Source organism: Hippichthys cyanospilos, chromosome 10 (assembly GCF_059441005.1).
Source record: "Hippichthys cyanospilos isolate Australia breed blue-spotted pipefish chromosome 10, RoL_Hcya_1.0, whole genome shotgun sequence".
NCBI lineage: Eukaryota > Metazoa > Chordata > Actinopteri > Syngnathiformes > Syngnathidae > Hippichthys > Hippichthys cyanospilos.
In genome coordinates this window covers 5,595,001-5,615,190 of record NC_142378.1, presented here as the reverse complement: position 1 = coordinate 5,615,190, position 20,190 = coordinate 5,595,001, and the positions used below count along the sequence as shown (strand labels likewise).

Genomic DNA, 20,190 nt, shown 5'->3' with positions numbered 1-20,190 from the left:
CATTTTCCATAGATTTATTAGAACAAAATTGTGTCTTGGGAGCAAAGCGGAGCGAAGCCTCACTCCGCTTCCTCCTTGGCTTGAGCCCGAAGGAAGCTGGCCTTCTTCTGGGCCACCCGGTCTTTCCTCTGAGCCAGAGACATCTTGGCGCGGTTCCACCTTTCCACAATGAGACAATTAGCACAATGCCGACTATGTTGAGCCCATTAGCATTAGCACAAAAACAACAGCGCAGTCAACCACTTGTGATTGTTTTTATGCTCAGAAAACAGAAAAAGCTGTGATCTTGACTAAATGCCCCCCCCACACACATTATTTATATATATATATATATATATATATATATATATATATATATATATATATATATATAAATAAAAATTTTAAAAGGTTAGCGAATGAGCTCACCTCTTCTTCTTGACCTCCCTGGGAGGTTTCTTTTCATGGACCGGGTTCTCACGAATGGCGGCGTGGGCTTTTTTGTACATTTCCTCAATCTGAAAGACAGGCCTCAGAGATTATTTCAAATGGCTCCGAAGCGGCGGCAACAAAGCGTAGCGCAGCGCAGCACTGGCCGAATCGGGCGTGACGCCGTTCTTGATGAAGCGCGAGAACTGCTTCTTGTAGGCCTCTTCGTCGTCCTCCATCAGCAAGCTCATGTACTCGGACACGTTGATGCCCAGGATGTGCTTGCGGTGGACCTCGGCGTTGAACTCTTTGCTCTCTGTGTCGTAGCCCGGGAAGCGCTTGGTGCTGACCGGACAAATATTAGCAACTTGAGCACAAACAAAATGGCGCTCTTTGTATTTGTTTACAGCTCAGCGAAGCGATCACGAAATACTATTAATTGCTGAATTTAGCATAAGAGTGAGCTGACACAATGGAAATGATGTTTGTTTTTGTCCTCCCTCGTTTATGTAATCAATTAATTCATCCTGCAGAAGCAGCGGGTGAGAAGACCAATCCCATAACGTTTTGAACAGAAGACTACAAAATGTAAAAAACAGGGGCCAAAGGCGGCGCCAAAAGACAATGTTCAAGCAAACAAAGCACAAATGAGGAAACTGTTCGACTAAATCACTTCCAAAATATTTTTTCGGTTGCAGCCCATCCACGGACTAGTACGGGACCGCTAGTTGGGGACCACTGCTGTAGTGTACATTTGTTTTTGTTCTACTACCCTACTTAGTCCTCGTGCGCTCAATAGTGTTTGATACAAACGCAATATTGCTTGTATTTGGCCTGGATGGGATTTTTCTTTTTTCTTTAAGACAATACTCACAGCTCGTTGATGTTCATTTCAAGATATATTATGAACATCAACGAGCTGTGAGTATTGTCTTAAAGAAAAAAGAAAAATCCCATCCAGGCAAATACAAGCAATATTGCGTTTGTATCAAACACTATTGAGCGCACGAGGACTAAGTAGCGGTAGTAGAACAAAAACAAATGTCCACTACAGCAGTGGTCCCACAAATAGCGGTCCCGTACTAGGTCCGTGGATGGGCTGCAACCGAAAAAATATTTGTTTCAATAATTCATTAGCCAGTCCCACAATTATGTTCACCACGCTTGAAATTCTGCATTTCTGCTGTTAAAAAGCTAAGCCTGGTGAGCTTCCGTTTTCCTACCATTTATTTCACGTTGTATCTACTCCAGACACATGTCAAATATTCAAACTGTGGCAGCAGAGAAAAAGGGCTAAAAAAAATAAAAGGTCCTACAAGCAATTCGACTTTGTTTTCTCATTTGCTGTCCTCGAGTAAAACACGCAGCAAACATCATTACCGTATTCTCCGAAATATTAGGCACACCGGATTATAAAGCACGGGTTTAGGGACTATATAAGGCACGCCGAATTATAAAGCGCACCAGTGTATAAGGCGCATCTTCAAATCTTGAGATTATAGTGAGGAAAATACAGTACTTAAAACGTAGTAGGGGTGCCCAAAGCCAGTCCGCGAGAGCTTTCGATGTTTCTGTCCTCCAATGCACCTGATTCAAACGATCAGCTCGACAGAAGCCTGATAACTAGCTCATCATTTGAATCAGGGGTGCGGGAGGACAGAACTGTCAAAAACATGACGAATGATGTAAGCCTAACGTTGCTAGCGCTCGTTTCAAATAAATGAAACGCTGACCTGTGGGGGATGCTGAGGCCTCCGTCCACGGCGCCCTTGAGGGCCCCGAACACCTTGTTGCCGGTGGTGGTGCGAGCCAGGCCGGCGTCCAGGTAGCAGGTGAAGGCGCCCGGCTGCCCGTCGATGCTCTCCACGTTAAATTCCTTGCCGTCCACGTCCAACTGGCCCTCGTACACCTTGTCCAAGCCAAACTTGTTCAGGAGCTGCAGAAAAAGGTCAACGTTGCCTCAGATTAGATCCTCCGATGCGGTTTCCCCCAACCAGGGATACAAAAAGCACGTTGTAGCTCAGATGACTGATGAAAATAAAACGTGCACACTAAGGCTCTAAATATTTTCATCTTGCAAAGTATTTTTAAAATCCTGTAATCAAAAATCTTGCAATGACGCTGTATGCTCTTTTAGTAAGCATTTTTTTCTGCGCCTTCCTTTTAAATCCCTTTAAATGTTTTTAAACAATTTTAAATATGCTCTTGTATACAAAATGTAATGTAAATTTAGTTTCATTGAGTATGAAACGCACTATAAATAAATGACATAGGCTGTCCGACTTCCATGGAGCAAAAAGCACAAAAAGGTTTGAAATAATAAATTAAAAAGGCTTCTTGCAGACCCAAAGAAAATTGTGATGAGCCCCAAATGTTTATTTTTTTAAAGATTTGAAGGTCGACCAGCCTTTTCTGGACTAAATGGGGGGTTCAAACAAGTTTATTTAGTCAGTTAACAACAAAATTGCATCAGCCCGACCCAAGTGTGGGTACTTACCCTGCGGGCCAGCAGCAGACCGGTGCAATAGGCCGCCGCGTAGTTTGTCAAACCCACGGCGATGCCGTACTTGGGCAGCTCGTGCGAATACGCCGCACACACAATCATGTCCCCTTCAATTTTGGCATAGGCGATCTGCGACAGAGCACGTCACGCATCATCAGCACCACCGTCACCGCGGCAACAGATGGGCATTAAAACTCACCTGGCAGATGATATCCCGGTTGGTGAAGCGGACGATCATGCGGTACTTAGGTGTGTTGTACTTGTTCTTATCTTGCACAACGAGGCGCTTACGGGCAAAGTAGTCAGTTTTTCCCTCTGTGAAAAAGCACAAGCATGAGATTTTTCCATTGCATGAACAAGTATCAAACAAGTGAGCGCAAGAACTTACCTCTCCTCCTCCGGAACTTGACCTGGTACCTCTTGAAGTACGCCTTATTTTTTACCACTTTAACGAAACCCTGCAGTGAAGAAAACAATACAAGTCAATTAATCAAGTCAAGGGAAAAAATCATGTCAAAAGTCTTGACGGTGTGTCAATGTCGCTCGCTAGTTAGCACGTAGCACCATTAGAAGTGAACGAAGTGCGTTAGCAACATGCTAACCAAGATCGCAGTTGTAATGACACGTCAGGTGTTTATTGTCAAAGACGGTATGCGGTGTAGAAATGGAAACGCTTCAATTAATTACAGGGAATTGACTTTTTATGCGACAGGAAGTGGTAAGTTTGTCCACACGGTCATTAGGCCACGTTGAGGCAGAGCCGGCGAGCAAACACTTGGGCAACAATCTACGTTCATCGTTCACGCAGGTGCGTGTTTTGACACAATAATCGTAGTTGACAGCAAGATGGACGTCTTAGTTACGCATGTCGACGCATATCGGGAGCATTACAAACCATTTTGCAGTCTTTCTGGCCTCCTTAGGAAGGAGCCCGGAGCCAAAGACTGGGAATTGACTCCGCTGCACGGGAGAAAAGGAAGTTTACCAGTACGCATGTGCAGTAAATATAACGTCACAGGATGCGAGGAAGACGCCAAAGTATTTCATTACACTGCCATCTCTAGAGCCGGAGCAGAACTGCAGTGGAGTTTTTGACAAACTGACCGCAACCACAAAGAAGGTGAAAGCGGGTTTGCTGTTTTTTTTTTTTTTTTTTTTTTTTTTTATCCCGCACCTTATCTAACACTTCTATACTTTATCTTTCGACTCGATATGAGACTAAGAACTGCATTGCATTTTTTGTTCTTATCTTCTGTGTTTACTCGTTTGTTTGTTTTGTTTTTTTAACGGACAGCGTGCAGTGACATTTATCACAAATGGCTACAAAAATAAAATGAAACTAACACAAATGCATATATATTTTTTTCATTAATAACCCAAATTATTTTATGGACCCCATGCAGTCCATCCATAGACGCTTGGGGAGGTGCTGCAGGTAACTACAACAAACATGGCCGCCTCCAGAGAACCGCCACTAGACTCCTGATTATATTTAAAATATACTGTTGCTCATCGAGAACACATCCATTTGCAAGCTTTTGAACTGTACAATCATTTAATTTATTCCTTTTTAATGAAAAACAGTCTAAATCTTACACACTGTCCCTTTAGTACATTGAGGGATTAAAAAAAATGCTTTTGTGAATGATAAATTTGGGCCAGGATCCACTTATTATCTTTTTTCCAGATTTTGCTACATTTTTGTCATCCAATCAAATTTCAGCCTCTGTTTGTTGCCATGTCAATTTAATTGCATATGTGTGTAGACCCCTGCAGTAAGGCCATGAACCCCCGGGGGTCCGCAGACCCCACTTTGATAACCACTGAGGTAAAAAAAAATTGGGGGGTTGATTTCCAATTTTGAGGTTGCTCAAAACGTCACTTAAATAGTGCAACTTTTTTTTTTTTTAATGTTGCATACACAGGCAGGAGTGGCGTACCGGCCGGCAACAATAGCCATGCGTCAGCGTTGCCGGTGTGAAACCAGAAAAGTCAGTTTCACGTCTGTTTGCGTGGTATGCGAACGCAAGCAGTCGCATTAGTCACATTTTCACCCTGGCAGGCAGGGAGGCTTGCTTTTACACCCTGTCACTGGATACATTTTCATTCACTGATTGACAGACTGAGACTCAATACTGAACCCTAATTATGGATTATTGCTTTTTCTTTGTACTTTTCTGCAATCGAGACAAAATGTTTTACCTCACGGAGTAATCTGATGCAAGTTTCGCAGTGATTTGTCTTCTAAATGCCCGCTGAACTTCAGGTAAGGCGGTCTTGGAAGATGCTTATCAGATAAAGGAGACAACACTAGAATATGTAGAATATGTACATAATGTGCATTATATTTGCTATTCATCGGCTTTTGGGATTTGGGCCTTTTGTTTGCCCCGACATGGGAGATTATGAATGACATTGTGTTTAAAACTTGGGTAAAGTGAGACGTTTTTGGTGCCTTTTGTTACAGACCTGTCTAATAGAAGGGTGTAAAATTATACCGAGGAGGGAGTCCACAAAGTGTCTTTGGAAATTACGTAACACAATGGTTACAAAAGCAAATGAGCAGAGGGATCTGTGGCAGTTAATAGAAAATGATAAATAAACATTACATGAATGAAAACGACCGTGTTCTAATAAAAATGGCAAATACGTTCATATTACAAATGTAGTAAAACAAAAGTCACATGTTATTTATCAAACGGGAAAGTGAAATTACATTTTTATTTTTCAATGAAGCACTGTGGCGTGTTATGATGGACATCTGTTCATTGTGGACACCGGAATGAGAAATAAGACAATAAATGAATCACATGCTTGATTTCTAATCAAAACATGTTTTTGTAATTACTTAGGTGAAAAAATGTTAAAAGCCATAACTACTTTTCATAATCTCATACAGCACTGTCCTGTTACTAGTGTGGTCATGAAACAAATTCAACGTGTACCTCAAATCATTTGTATTCCAGATCTGTTTTCAAATCACTGCATCGGTAATCTGGCGAATGAATGAACAAATTGATAAACTTTGTGGACAGTATTTATATGAAAGAAGATTATTTTATCAAATAGCTTTTGTAGTTTAGTTTGGCGGTGGTTGTTAAGGGGCTCTATAAATAAAGTTGACTGTTGTGTTCATGTACCAGTTTGGCTTGCTTCATGCTCAGAATTTAGAACACAAAAACACAATTAGTCACACAGTGTCAAATAGAGATAATTAACACCCAATATTACGCACAATATGATTTAAAAAAAACTATAAAATATGTTTTAACCCCTGTGTGTACAGCGATTTGTCACTAACCTGGCCTTATTATCACGCAACTTGGGCTGACTTTGAATGGGTCATCATCAAGTATAAATATATTTTTACATTCAACCCCTCAAAATCTTCAGTGACATCAGCCTCATCCATACATTATGTATATTTGCATATATATTTTCCGAGGCTTTTTCGTTTAGAAGAATTTTCATTTTGTGAGGGTGATAAAAACCTTACCAGCTATTCAATGCTGCAGCTTTCACATACGGGAATATGCAGGTACTATGTTATGCATTGCATGAAATAAAACGCTTCCTTGCAGCAAAATAAAAACTTTTCTGCAACATTTTAGTTCATGGATCGAAGCTTTTTGTCAACTACAAGTCCCACAATGCATTGCAAAAACTTTGCATAATGGGAGTCCAGGCTAAGCCACTCAATGAAGTCATTGAAAGGCTTGCAAATGTCATAAATTGTCCACTAGTGCTCCATGATGATTTTGGGGTCTTATCACAAAAATTTCATTGTACACTGTTTGGCACTTGCCGTTGAAATGATTCATGCAAAAAGCGGGGGAAATGCATGATAAAACATTGGGTTTTCAATATGTCAAAAATTGACAATGTTTCCACTTTTTAATGTCAGCAAATGAGCCTGACATGCGCTAAATTTGCCATATTCAGGTTGTGCCTCTCAACCTCCCGTTTGCAAGCAATTAGAAGGGATGGCAGGACATTATATTGATCGTCGAAATGTTTTGACAATCCATGCAATATTTTAGCCACTTGGTGTTTTAGCATGCTTTTCTTTTGATATCACATGAAAAACATCTAAAAGCCCGAGTTGAGTCAAAATTTCTCTCGGGGGGGGGGGGGGGGGGGGGTCAAGTCGTCCATCCATTTATTTAGTGAATGAATTTGCAGTTACGCACTCCGGACACGCGATGTCGCTAGCGTCAAGAGGAAGTGTTAGTAGACGACGCATGCGCAGTGGCATGTAAACACCGCCTGTAGTGTGTAGGCCGCCTGCCTGGAGACATTGCTGTCCACGTATTAGACGGCCGCAATGGCACCCAGCCCACGCAAGGAGACTCCCGACAGTAAGCTTCGGCAACGCTAGAAAAAGTGACGGAGGGGAAGAAAAAACAACTTTTTCTCGCTTAATTTCTACTCGGGAATGCGGCGGACGATAGCTTGATGCACGGGAAGACAGCCAAGCGAGGAAGTTTGGCGCGGCGTGTTAAAATCGCTTCAAGGTAAAAGATGTGCTCTTTTTTTGTCTCCCACTTGGCTCTGTCTAATTACTGAAATCCTTCTCCAAACACCGGTTATTAATAATTAATTAGAAATAAGCGTGCGTAATGTATAGGCGTTAGCTGTTAGCCCGCTAGGCGCATCGCTAGCTTTGAAACTTGTTAAGTGATTGTTCTCACTAGACATGACCTTAAATTGGAAACTACTGCGATAATCCCTAATTTGTGCACTGGGATTGCAAAATAAAGATGAGTTGGCGAACTCTTGTGGATGCTGGATGATGATGAGTACCTATCTCCTTTCAACACTCAACACCAGGCAGCCATAAAAGGAGCAGATGAGTCTTGTATTGTTGTTTCCAAGTGGTTCGCTTGCCCGCTGAACAAATGAAAGACGGGGAAGAAGACAGAGTGATATATGTCACAGTTGAGTAGGATCGAGAATTGGACTGCTTCTCCATTAGATGTCAGATCATTAAATGATCTTAATGGATCAGATCTCAAGTCCTGAGTTTTCTCCCCTTGCCGTGGAGTCAAAGGAAAGAAAACACATTGGATGCTTTGGGATTACAGCCTTGAGTTTGCTCCACTGATTCGATTTAACAGCCTCACTAGTAATATCACAGATTTGTTTTGACATCGTTCACTGAGTCCGCGTAGGAGACTCAGATGATTTGGTTCACTTGCGGGATTTAGTGGGATTACTAGGAACACCACAGAAATGTTAAAACAGTTGATCCAAGTGATACTATTCTAAGAAAGAACAATTGTCTACAACAGTTTGTATGGGAAAATATGACCTATTTATTTGCAACATTTGGCTTATGTAAATTCAATCAGGTTGTGTAAGTGTGTTAAAGTTGGAGATTTTTGATGTAGACCAATATAATACAATCATCATTTTTTAGGGTTGATATCCGACTGCGATCGGACGTCAGTATCATATCAGGACACCCCTACACTTTCATATTTTCAATTTTAAACTCTAAAGCAAAATGAAAAATGAATCGGAGGCAACGGTGAATTGAAAAATTTTCTTCAGTGACTCAGCGTAACCTGAGTCCATAAATTGAAGTGATTTTTACCAGCGTTGGTCTGCAAGTGGCAACATGAGCTACTTGCTGCCAGAGCAGGTTCAATAAGTCCATCACAACTTCTTCCTGTAGTTCCTCGTTATAGTTTAGTGCAATGATGAGGCAGCAGCAAAGGGGGAAATAAAAGTGTTAAGTGGTCAGCAAGACTGCGGTGACTTCAGCACGCTTGCTGAATTACAATGAGTCAAGTGGTCATGTTTCAGCTTGGGCTTTTTGTGAGAAGCTTCTCAGTGGTGAAATTTTTCAGCCAAATAATCCTAAAAAAACGTGCAAATCACATGTGAATGGGGAAAAAAAGACAAAATAGAGGGCTGTGAGATTGGTGTTCGATATTGTTTTTCATTTGGACCTACATTTGTGGTGGTAATTTAGTCATGAATTCCAGAAGATAGGTGATCTCTTTTATTGAAAATTGCACCACTAATGTGGAATACAAATCAGTATAAAACAAAAAAAGGCATACAACATTTTGCAAAGGAGTCACTATGACACAAATTAGAAATATGTTGCTTCATCCAATTAATTTGCTTTCAATTTGAAAACATTTCTTTAAACAAGAACGAAAACAAGATGTGACAAAGTAATATGTTTATTTCAAACAAGAAAGTGACTTGTATCGAGCCGTTTTCGTGCTTTTTCTTGAATGGTCCACTAGATGGTGCCAGCGCCTGTAAGGGGGAAGGACCGAAGTGTAGCCTGGGTTAATAGTGGAAGTTACCAATAGTTGTTTTTTTTTGTATGTTTATTGCTGGTTAATTTTTCTCAGATGCAAATGATCTGTAAGCATTTTATTTGAAAGTTTGAAATGATATGATGGCATTTTACTTTTTTTTTCTTGAACGTCCCACTAGGTGGCGCCAGTGCTTGTATGGGGGGGGGGAGCCAAGTGTAGCCTAGCTTATTAGTGGAAGTTAGCAATAGTTTTCTGTATGCTTGTTGCTGTTTCGTTTTTTCTCAGAGGCAAATTATTTAAGCTTTAAACTTTTTATTTGAAAGTTTGAAATAATATGAAGGCATTTTACGTGTTGGCTTGGCAATTACTGGCGTTTTTCTCTTTGAGGCCAGTTACATCAATGAGTTTTAAATCTATTTACAGCGATAGTAGTATAAGTGAGGCAAATACATATTGTTTTTTTGTTGATTTGCGTGGAGTGCAGGAAGAGGAACAAGCTGCAGTGTCAAATATCTTCTGGCTTGTGAATCATTTGAATGAGTGGTTTCTTTTCTCTTACGGTCTTATTAGCTATGCATGCCACGTCTCTAAGGCCCCCTCGCCTCACCGTTTTCTTTTCTTCTTCATTTTTTTTTTTTTTTTTTTTAAACACCCCAAGCTTTCCGGCACACAAAAGCTGGGCCGTCTGGATTTATGGGGAAGCCTGGCAAATGGAATGTCTGACCTACCGCTAAGGCCACCTGGCTCTGGAAGTGGGCGGGGCCTAAAGAAGGCTTTTGAGATCAGTGTTTACAAAACTAGGGCATGTGGACCTCCCGGTGGGCTGTGAGCTGTAAATTGATGCTTTGCAAAATCTTTCGCAGTACCATATTTTGCAAACACCGAAAAAACCTTCGATGTTCTCCAAAGCTGACAGTGTGTCTCATAATCTGGTGCGCCTTACATAGTGCATAAACCGCGAGTTTTCATTTTTGGGGGAAAGAAAAATAAATTCACTTAATCGCCATCTAGATTCTTCCATTTTTACCTCTGCATTTCAGTTATAAATTTATTTTTTTACAATTAAAATATTTATAACACCTGCTATACATTCTCCAATTTTAGAATCAAGTTACGTTGGGACAAGGCGCAAAAAAATCTGAGTTTTTGTAAAAGAAAGCACAATTTAAAAAAATAAATGCAGGAACTGTATTTAAATTAACAAAATTGATAAAACTGTTCAATTATTTTGGGAGTGAACGGCGTTGTGAGAACACTTATATTCCATTAATAAAGTTTGACTTATCTGATTGTTTTGTTGACATTCCCTTTTGCGCAGCTCCATCTAGTGGATGCATAATACAACTCCAGCCACTACTGTAACTTCTATTCTATGTGCCTTATATAGTGGTGGACCTTTAATATGAAAACCTTAAAAATAGGCCATTCAGTGAAGGTGCGCCCTATAGTCCGGAAAATACTGTAAATTATGTTGCATTATTTAAAGATGAAATTAAATGCATGCCTTTGTATAGAGCTTCTCATTTAGCCTTATTTGCTCATGCTAAAATCATTATAAAAAGCCCATTGACACTCAAATAAACTTCCTGGGGTGATAGTCATTCAAACAGCTCTTACGCTTGAAAACAATTAAAAATCAAAAAATAAATAGGAGAGAAAAATTTGGAGTTCTAGGGCTCACTTTTGCGCGCGTCCAGGTGAACGCAGCGGCACACTTCCTGTGACGAGGAGGAGACGCTATCTTAGCTGCGGCACTTTGACCCGCCGGTGTGATCGGCATATGACCAAATGAGTTCTGTTAAAAACGGTCGAAGGTTCAGAGCAAACTTTGCCGTTGCTGAAGACACTGGATGTGCTCTCACGAAACGCCAGATCAGAAGCCGGGGAATGACGTGTTGTAGCAGGTAGGGAAACTCGGGACGTAGGCGGAGGGAGGCTCCCTTGTCACCTTTGCTTGCTTTTATGGCGGATGTCGTTTTATACTAAACAATATTTGGTCTTTTTACCAGCCACGATTCCACAGTGGAAACAATAGTGGCATGAAATATTTAAAAAAAAAAAAAAAAAAATGGCAAGAACAGGATGCGCCTCCTTTCGATTTTGTTCTTGAATTCAACTTAAGGGCAGATTTTTATTTATTTTTTTAAATAAAATGGAATGTCAGCTGTGTTTTAGCTTGCTTCTTACATTTACTCACAGTATTTTAGGGTTGCAACTAATTGTTATTTTAATAATCTACTAAGAAGATTATGTTGTTGAAATATTGGATTTAAAAATACATGGTTTAATTGCAATCCCTTTTAAATAAATACTATATTTATTTTTTCAAATTAGCATCGGTTGCGGTTTAGTTGTTAAAAGCAAAGCTTTGAAAATGTTTTATTATGATTCAAAACAATTCAAATCAGTCTATTCTCATACAAGACTAAACAAAATGTGAGAACTTTCTAGTTGAGAGGGTGAAATTCTGAGCAATTGAACAGTTTTAGGTCTATGATTAATAGTTTACCCTATAACAACTGATTCATTCAGATATTGTTCAGCTGTTGATCTCTTTTCTTCAGCCTTTAGTTGCATTTTTTCATGTTTCATAAGAAAAAATATGGATTTGCATCATTTATATATATATATATATATATATATATATATATATATATATATATATATATATATATATATATATATATATGTTTATATAAATGCATGTGTCATTTCAATTTTACTTATTTATTTATTTTATATATATAGACACCAACTTTTTTTAAACAAACACAAATGAAATTCTAATTTTTTTCCCCGCTAAGCGAGAACCCTTTTCCTTTGTTTTGTGATTTAAAATCTACAATGAAATAGCTTATGCGAGTAGTTGCTGTTATTACAATCGAGATAGGGTCGCATCGTTAATATTAATGAAACGAGCACCTTCCTGAAAGTCAAATGACACGAGTGTGTATTTCTCCGGGACAGGTGGCGACAGACAAGGCTTCCGGTAGGCTGAGTTCCACTCTCTCATGGGTGAAGAAGTCTATGTCGCACACGGTCAGTCAGATGGCGAGCCAGGTGGCCCCGCCCACGTCCCTGCCGACCTCCGCATCCTCGCCGTCGTTGTCTTCGCCGTCCTCGCCGCCTCAGCTCAGCCCCGATGACGTGGAGCTGCTCGCCAAGCTGGAGGAGCAGAACAGGTGAGGAACAAAAAAAAAAATGTCCTGTTGTAGGTTAAGAAAAGAGAGACATTTTCAGTCTTTTTATACCAGTAATGCAAAGGCTATGCAATTTTCCATATTCACAAAAAAAAAAAAACACAGCAAAAGAAAAAACTTGTTTGATCTGATCCTGCGACGCTTCTGTCATTGTAAGGTAGAGGTCACCGACCTTTTGGAAACTGAAAGCTACTTCTTGGTTACTTATTAACGCAAACAGCTACCATCTAATGTCTATTGATGAGCCTCATAAGGGTGGTTTGTTTGTGTTGAATAATTTAACAACTGAATAATACGAGATTGTGACCAATCGGAGAGAATTTCACAATTTCTAGAGTGATTACTGATCATCCATCCTACAAATGTTGCTTCCACCCTTTTTTTGCCCCCAACATAATCAGATTATTCAAGTTATTTGATTAGTGACTGTACTTCAGCCATAGACTGTCAATACTATCGCACTTTAATGGACTCCGTGTAAAACCCAACAAATCAATTTTTTTCAATTGCTCTGAAGCGGCAGGTTCTCTGTGTGGATTTGACCAATCAGACGAGTTCAAACATTAGACTTTTATTTGCGCGTTCGGACAATCCACTCCACGATCCCCCTCCCTCCCAGTCCTGAGGCCTTTGGACCCTGCAAAAGCAGAAATAAGTCATCCAACGGTGTAGGTTAGCAGCACACAAGAAACTCGCTCTGGACCTCGAGGAATAGAATGAGGAAAACATCATGAACTGGTCCTGGTATGCTGCTTTTCTTCGTGACGCTTTTTGTGGACTTAAAGGAGGTCCAATTGGAATTTTTGACTTCAGACAGATGTCTCGTGCTGGTGAATTATTAGCCCAACTGCTCGTGTGTTTGTGTGTAAGCGGCTCCACGGAACCTTTAGAGCTTTTTGATGATAATAATAAATTAATAATGCCATGAAATATTTTCAATCGGCGTTGAACATTTTATCGCTAATGTTGATTGCGCTATTAAGTTAAAGGCTGTATGTAACTATCCTTTCCACCGCGCCAATTGCTGAATTATTGTTTTTCTTTCGGCAGTGGCTGTGTACCTCTGGATTCTTTTGTTGTTTTGTTTTACTTAAAAAAAAAGTTCTTCTTCTCACCCAATCTCCCATTAGCTGAAGATGATACGACCAGGGCATTTTTGAATCATGTTATGGTGTTTAGGAGACCCTTAGTTACATTCGCATAAAACAGGAAAGTTAACATATTATGTTTTCCGTATTATAAAGCGCGCTAGATTATAAGGCGCAGTTTCAGCGAATGTTTGGAATTGAGGTTGGTATTTGGAGCAATAATCTGAGTTGGCTGGACTACATTTCAGTTTGAAGAAATTCAGACGTGAAGAAAGTCTGATAACTTTGTTACATACTGTAAAAAACATTGCAACAAAATGGCTTCAGATCTATTTATAGTTGGCAGTCAGATTTGAATGAATGAAAAGTTTTCGATGTGGCATTCCTAAATGCTGCTGACGTAAAGTACCAAGTCACGCACGGCTGCGTTTGCATGCGTTCCTTTTGTTGAACGTGTAGCCTGAGCGGAGTGGGACGCTCCCCGGCCGCCATCCGCCCACACCACCCAGATACTGCTGAAACTCGAGCCCGCGGCGTGACGTCAATGCCGTCATGGAGAGGGAACGGGAACCTTTGTTTACTCTTCTAGTAGGCTACCACGAATGAACATTTTCAAATAAGTTAACTACTCAAAAAAATATCGTTACGTTTCTGTAATTATTGTCAAACCTCATATTCAAAAGAAAAAAATCTCTAAAGAAAAAATATGATTCAATATGATTACTAAAATTATTTGATCAAATATATTGAAAAGAGTGAAGAATCTTCTGCATTTTTTGAACTTGTCATCGTCAGTAATATTTAAAATATTATAAATATATAAAATTAATATTATAAATAATATAAATAGAACAATATCATACGTAGTAACATAAATAATATAAAAATATGTATATAAAATATTATTAAATTATATTTCAAGCTATAATGCCAGTAGATTAAAGTATTACAGATATTAAAAATTATGATAATGTATTCAAACAATAAAGATGTGAATATTTAAATTCAGCAAATCATTATTTAAAACACAATTCAGATTTTATATACTTTTCATTGTAAAATACTGTTCTTTTAGTTGATAAAAAAAAAATATATAAAAATATATATATATATATATATATATATATATACTGTATATATACTGTATATATATATATATATATATATATATATATATATATATATACACACACACATTATTTTAAAATGTTTGAAAATAATAAAAATTCCCACATTAGGACCGACAAGCGCCTCGGGTTCACCTGAACAGAGCTCAATCGTAACGCAATTGGATTGTCCCGCAGGCTCCTGGAGACGGACAGCAAATCGCTTCGCTCCATGAACGGCTCGCGGCGCAACAGCGGCTCCTCGCTGGTGTCCAGCTCCTCGGCCTCGTCCAACCTTTCGCACCTGGAGGAGGACTCGTGGATCCTGTGGGGGCGCATCGTCAACGAGTGGGAGGAGGTGCGAAAGAAGAAGGAGAAGCAGCTTAAGGTAAGCGGACATGGTGCCTTTCTTTACGCTTCGGAGACTTTTCTTAGAACAGTGCTATTAAACTTTTTTGGGGATATAGATATTCCACGGCACATTTTTTTCTCTTTGCTAAATACCGTATTTTCCACACCTAAAAGCCTTCAATTTTCATAAAAGCTGACAGTGCGCCTTATAATCCGGTGCACTTTAGACAGTGTATAACCGCGAGTTTTCACTTTTGGGGCACAAAAATATAAAATAAAATAACTTAATCATAAATATAAATAATAAAAAATAACTTAATCACCATGTATATTCTTCAAATTTTACCCCTGCATTTCAGTTATAAATGTATTTTTTTTACAATTACAATTTTTATAACACCCCGTTTGAAATTCTGATATGCGATACATCAGGGGTGTCAATCATTTTTATCCTGGGTTATTTTTACCCCAGCCACTACTGTAGTTCTATCCAATGCTAACTCTTCGAAATCTGAAGTACCCCCCGAAGTTCCTTCACGTACCCCCATTTGAGAACTATTGTTTAGACAAACGTAGTGCTTTGCTTTCATCTTGTGGCTTCCATACGCAATTCTTGACCACATTCTAAACCACAAATTCTTCTGTTCTGCAAAGCACTGCGGATTATTCTTTTTGGTGAATGCCGTTTGCTTTTACTCGGATCTCCTGAAAGAAGCGTCCGACTTGCGCGTTCACGCCAAACTATTTCCCCTCGCTATCTTTGGACGAGATGCCTTTGCCGCATGTCCTTCGACATACAGTACTATTATTGGTAAGGCTAATTTTGGCTCACCTTTCCCGTTTTCAACCTCACTTAGGCCAGGAGGAAGTGATACGCTAATGTCGATACCTGACACTCACAGCGGCCACCAAGCCAATGCTGGAGAGGAAAAGTGTATGGGGCACACTTTTTTTTTTTGTACAATGGAATCGCTCTAATAATACGTCATTATTAATACGTTTAGCCATTTCCAGCAGTAAAATGCCAACATTATGTCTGTAATTACAATTCAGTAGTTATGTGTAATTACAACTCAGTAGTTATGTCCGTGATAGCTCAATTATCTTTCTTGTACAGTTATTATCTTTAAAAGCGCATTTTTCCACTTCACCTTTGGGTTAACCTTTTTGTCATGTGACACAAGCTGAGCTGTGATTGGTCATCTCATGTGACATCACCTCCAGTCGACAGCTCATGAAAAAAATGTGTGCTTGCTAGTCTTAACTGCGCATGAAAAATGATTTCGTCCTAAAATTAATTGTTGACAAAATTTGCAACTTTTTACTTATGAAAATGTCAAAGTCAGTGCACTATCCTTTTAACAGCTTCGGTGAAAATATTAAAATGTTTGCATGTTTTGAATTGGAGTTGATTATTTTGTGCCGCTTGGTCTCCCATATGGTAAAACGGCCCAGCTGCGCAATGACTGCTTCCTGCCGGTGACCTCCGGGAATGAAATTTTTTAACAAGATGACCAGGGCACCTGATGGCCGCTCACGTGTACAGAGCAGCCGTTTGGTCTCAACTCGCGCAAGTCTCGGTCAAAGTCGACCTCTGGCCCAAATGCTCCCCGGCGCGGCCAGATGTACGCACACGCTCTCACACACGTGCGCACATCATAGCAGGAAAGAGCAGTGTGCCCCGTCAGCACAGGAAGTTTCCTAATCACATTGTGTCAGCAGTAATGCATGGAAACCAACCCACACATGTTATAATAACATCATTGTGGACCGTTAAATTTGGTCCTTATCGCATCATCAAATTGGAGGGCTGCAACAAAGCAGCCTCTGCTTTGCAAGGAAATGTTGTGTAAAATTGTCAAAAAATAGATGTAATAATGCGTCATACTTTTTGTCACATCGTAAACAGTGAAAATAATTGAAATAATGATACTGTGTGATATCTTGGCTATGGTTATTTTTTTTCCCAATCTCTTAAAACGGTTTGCAGCAGGTCTTAAAGGGGATGTCGCATGCCACACCATGTTGATGATGTGGCAATATGTTTCCAGGATTTGGTCCGAAAGGGGATCCCGCACCATTTCCGGGCCATCGTATGGCAGCTGCTGTGCAACGCCCAGAACATGGCCATCAAGGACCAGTACTCGGACCTCCTAAAGATGACGTCGCCCTGCGAGAAGTTGATCCGTCGTGACATCGCCCGCACTTACCCCGAGCACGACTTCTTCAAGGAGAAAGACAGCCTGGGCCAGGAGGTTCTTTTCAACGTCATGAAGGTAAACGATCGTGAGCCTCTTTCACGCAAATGTCGGCACATTGACGGTTATAAATTTCAGGCTTAACTTGTTTACTCCTCAGGCTTACTCCCTGGTGGACCGCGAGGTGGGTTATTGTCAAGGCAGCGCCTTCATCGTCGGGCTGCTGCTCATGCAGGTAATCGTCTTCTTCTGTCCCTGTAGGTGTTCGCCGAATCCAAAATCCACAATGGGGAGTTTTTTATTTATACTATTTATTTTTGTCCTCCAGATGCCCGAGGAGGAGGCCTTCTGCGTTTTTGTCAAGCTGATGCAGGACTACAGGCTCCGCGAGCTTTTCAAGCCCAGCATGGCCGAGCTGGGCCTCTGTATGTACCAGTTTGAGTCCCTGATCCAGGTAGGAGGCCCCACCTGAGGGGAAGTAAAAAATATATATTTTTTAAAATCATAAACAGTGCATTTACCAATATCACATCAGAAGTAGTGATGCGCTCACTGCCATTTTTGAAACTAAATTAGTCACAGGTTCTTTCTCATCGTTTTCTGTAGCAATGTTTGCAAGAGTTTTGATTTTAGGTGTCCATTCATCAGCAATCCATTTTTTATTAAAATAACATTCCTCCTTCTCAAGCAATACTGTGACTTCGCCTCCACGCGCTGCAACATTTACCTGTTGAACGTCGACAAAATCATCTATCTACTAATCTACTAAACCTTTCTGGTCCTTCCAGGAGGATCTCCCAGAGTTGCACATGCACTTCCAGGCTCAGAGCTTCCACACCTCCATGTATGCCTCCTCTTGGTTCCTCACCATCTTCCTAACCTCCTTCCCGTTGCCCGTCGCCACCCGAATCTTTGACATCTTCATGTGCGAGGTGGGTTCATGCCAGACTGGCACCACCCGCTGAAAAAGCCATACCGAGGTCTTCAGTTAAGATTATCCTCCGTATGCTCCTTTTTTCCTGAATTTTATACTAATTGTACGCATAAGAAAGGGTGGACATGCGATTCCTTCTGCGCTCAGGGTCTGGAGATCGTGTTCCGAGTGGGCCTGGCCATCCTGCAGATGAACCAGGCGGAGCTCATCCAGCTTGACATGGAGGGAATGTTACAGGTACCAGCGACTGTTTGCTACTTTGGTCTGTGCGCGTTTGTCTGACGCCGTGGGTCTTTCTGGTCCTCAAATCACAGCACTTTCAGAAGGTCATCCCGCGCCAGCTGGACACCGGGCCCGACAAGGTCATCCAGGCGGCCTATCAGTTCAAGTACAATGCCAAGAAGATGAAAAAGTAAGCAGAGGCATAGTTTTTCTTTATGCGAAAAATGTTTATTGACCAAAGGTCTCAAAGTCAACTAATGTGGTGGCTGTTGTACATACTCTGGGCCACATCAAGTATTCAACAAAAAAGAGCGCACATATTGTGAAAAAAGGAGGAGGGAAAGATGGGGGAAGAAAAAAAAGAGAGGAGAAAGAAACAAAAAGAAGAAAAGGGCATTAAGAAATAAACTAAGGAAGGAACGAACAAAAAGGGAAAAGGAGGGAGGGAAGAAAATGAAAGATGGAAGAAAAGGCGGGGAAGGAAGAAAGCAAAAAAAGAAAACGTAAGTAAGGAAGGAAAGGAAGAAAAAATGAGAATAACAATGGAAAGAAGGAAAGAACAAAAAGAAAAAACAAGGGGAAAAACAGGAAAACAAGAGGAAAGAAAATAACAAGGGAAGGGAAAAAAAACAAAGAAGGAAACGAAAAAATAGGAGGGAACGACAGAAAGAAAGAGTTTTGGGAGCCCTGTCTGAAGTCACTTTTGTGACCTTCTCTGTCGTCACCATGTGGCCAAATGGGGAAACGCCGTTCTGTGTACTTCACCTTTTGGCTTGCTCACCTCAGGTTGGAGAAGGAGTACACAACCATCAAGACCAAAGAGATGGAGGAACAGGTGGAGATCAAAGTAAGTCTTACCACACATATCCAATGATTAATAAAGTAAGATGAATCATTTCTGGATTTTTTTTTTTCCTTTACCAATTACGTTTGCTTCCCTCAGAGGCTACGCACGGAAAACCGCCTGCTGAAGCAGAGGATCGACACTCTGGAAAAAGTGAGTTCGGTTAGCGTCTTCCCGATACCGTGTCGCTTCCTTGTCCCGCACTAACCGGACGCTGTGAGGGTCACCGTGCCGGTCGGTCGCCGCGGCAACGCCACTAACCGAGCCGCGAGTGGTGCATGTCAGGTTTACGTCGCGTCCGCACCCAGCATGAAGCGGGTGCTCCGATTCTAACTCGTTCCGGGTGACGGAACGCCCTGCTCCTCATCAAAGGAGCGTTTTTTTTTTATCACTAACGGCATCCAGCGTGGAAGTTCGTTTACGCGCAACTCCCCTTCCTCACACATCCTCTCTCGCATGCTCTCTTTTATTCTCACTACTTCCTGTTACTGTTGCTCGCACGTCTTTTTTTTCACCTACATCACTTTCATCTTGCATGTAATGTTCCTTTTTTGCACCCCCAGCTGTAAACATGTAGGGCAGTGCTTCCCAACCTTGATAGAGCCAAAACACACATTTAAAAAATATATAATAATTCACCAAATTTACTTTGGGGTCCCCCATATTTACATATTGTTTACATTCTTTTTGGAGACAAAATACTTTGCTGTTATCTAATTCATTATTTCAGACCAAATCATGATTAATATGAAAGTTTAGCTTTGGCGTCATCTAGCGGCCAAGGAAACCAGTTAAAAAGGGGAGGAGCTTCATTTAATCAGGCTGAAGTCTTCTCAATAAAAAAATCATTACCATGATTTTATTGGTCCGGCCCACAAGGATGGTCTTAAAGTAACACGGCAGACATGTTGGGAATCACGGCCTTAGGAGGTAGAAACGAACATTACCTCTAACTTTGCGTTTCTTTCTTTTATTTATTTATTTCTGAAGCAAAAATCATTAAGTGTCGTGTGTGTTTGCTTTAAATCGTCCTCTGGGTTATCTGTCTGCTCTTTCTT

At 40.6% G+C, this 20,190-nt stretch overlaps 2 protein-coding genes across 6 annotated transcripts in view; one reads left to right on the top strand and one right to left on the bottom strand.

Moving 5' to 3' along the window:
• On the bottom strand, positions 1–3,944 carry LOC148416731 (large ribosomal subunit protein uL18-like). The gene is given in 8 exon segments (XM_088425371.1): positions 1–159; positions 409–497; positions 576–753; positions 2,142–2,344; positions 2,906–3,040; positions 3,111–3,226; positions 3,300–3,374; positions 3,789–3,944. Coding segments are annotated over 8 exon segments (1,014 nt in total). The 5' UTR covers positions 3,907–3,944; the 3' UTR covers positions 1–59.
• Positions 3,945–4,969: 1,025 nt separating this feature from the next.
• evi5b (ecotropic viral integration site 5b) overlaps positions 4,970–20,190 on the top strand; it is a 24,255-nt gene continuing 9,034 nt past the window's right edge. For 3 of the 5 annotated variants that reach the window (XM_088425362.1, XM_088425360.1, XM_088425359.1), the window contains exons 1-11: positions 4,970–5,177; positions 12,157–12,371; positions 14,782–14,971; positions 16,986–17,210; positions 17,293–17,367; positions 17,461–17,586; positions 17,921–18,064; positions 18,214–18,303; positions 18,381–18,478; positions 19,075–19,135; positions 19,232–19,285. In XM_088425362.1, coding sequence (XP_088281488.1) covers positions 5,160–5,177; positions 12,157–12,371; positions 14,782–14,971; positions 16,986–17,210; positions 17,293–17,367; positions 17,461–17,586; positions 17,921–18,064; positions 18,214–18,303; positions 18,381–18,478; positions 19,075–19,135; positions 19,232–19,285 — 1,296 coding nt within the window. In that variant the 5' untranslated portion in view covers positions 4,970–5,159. Of the gene's footprint in view, positions 5,178–7,182; positions 7,426–12,156; positions 12,372–13,017; positions 13,134–14,781; positions 14,972–16,985; positions 17,211–17,292; positions 17,368–17,460; positions 17,587–17,920; positions 18,065–18,213; positions 18,304–18,380; positions 18,479–19,074; positions 19,136–19,231; positions 19,286–20,190 lie in introns of those variants that run through there. The other 2 variants (XM_088425361.1, XM_088425363.1) reach the window with 2 other exon arrangements.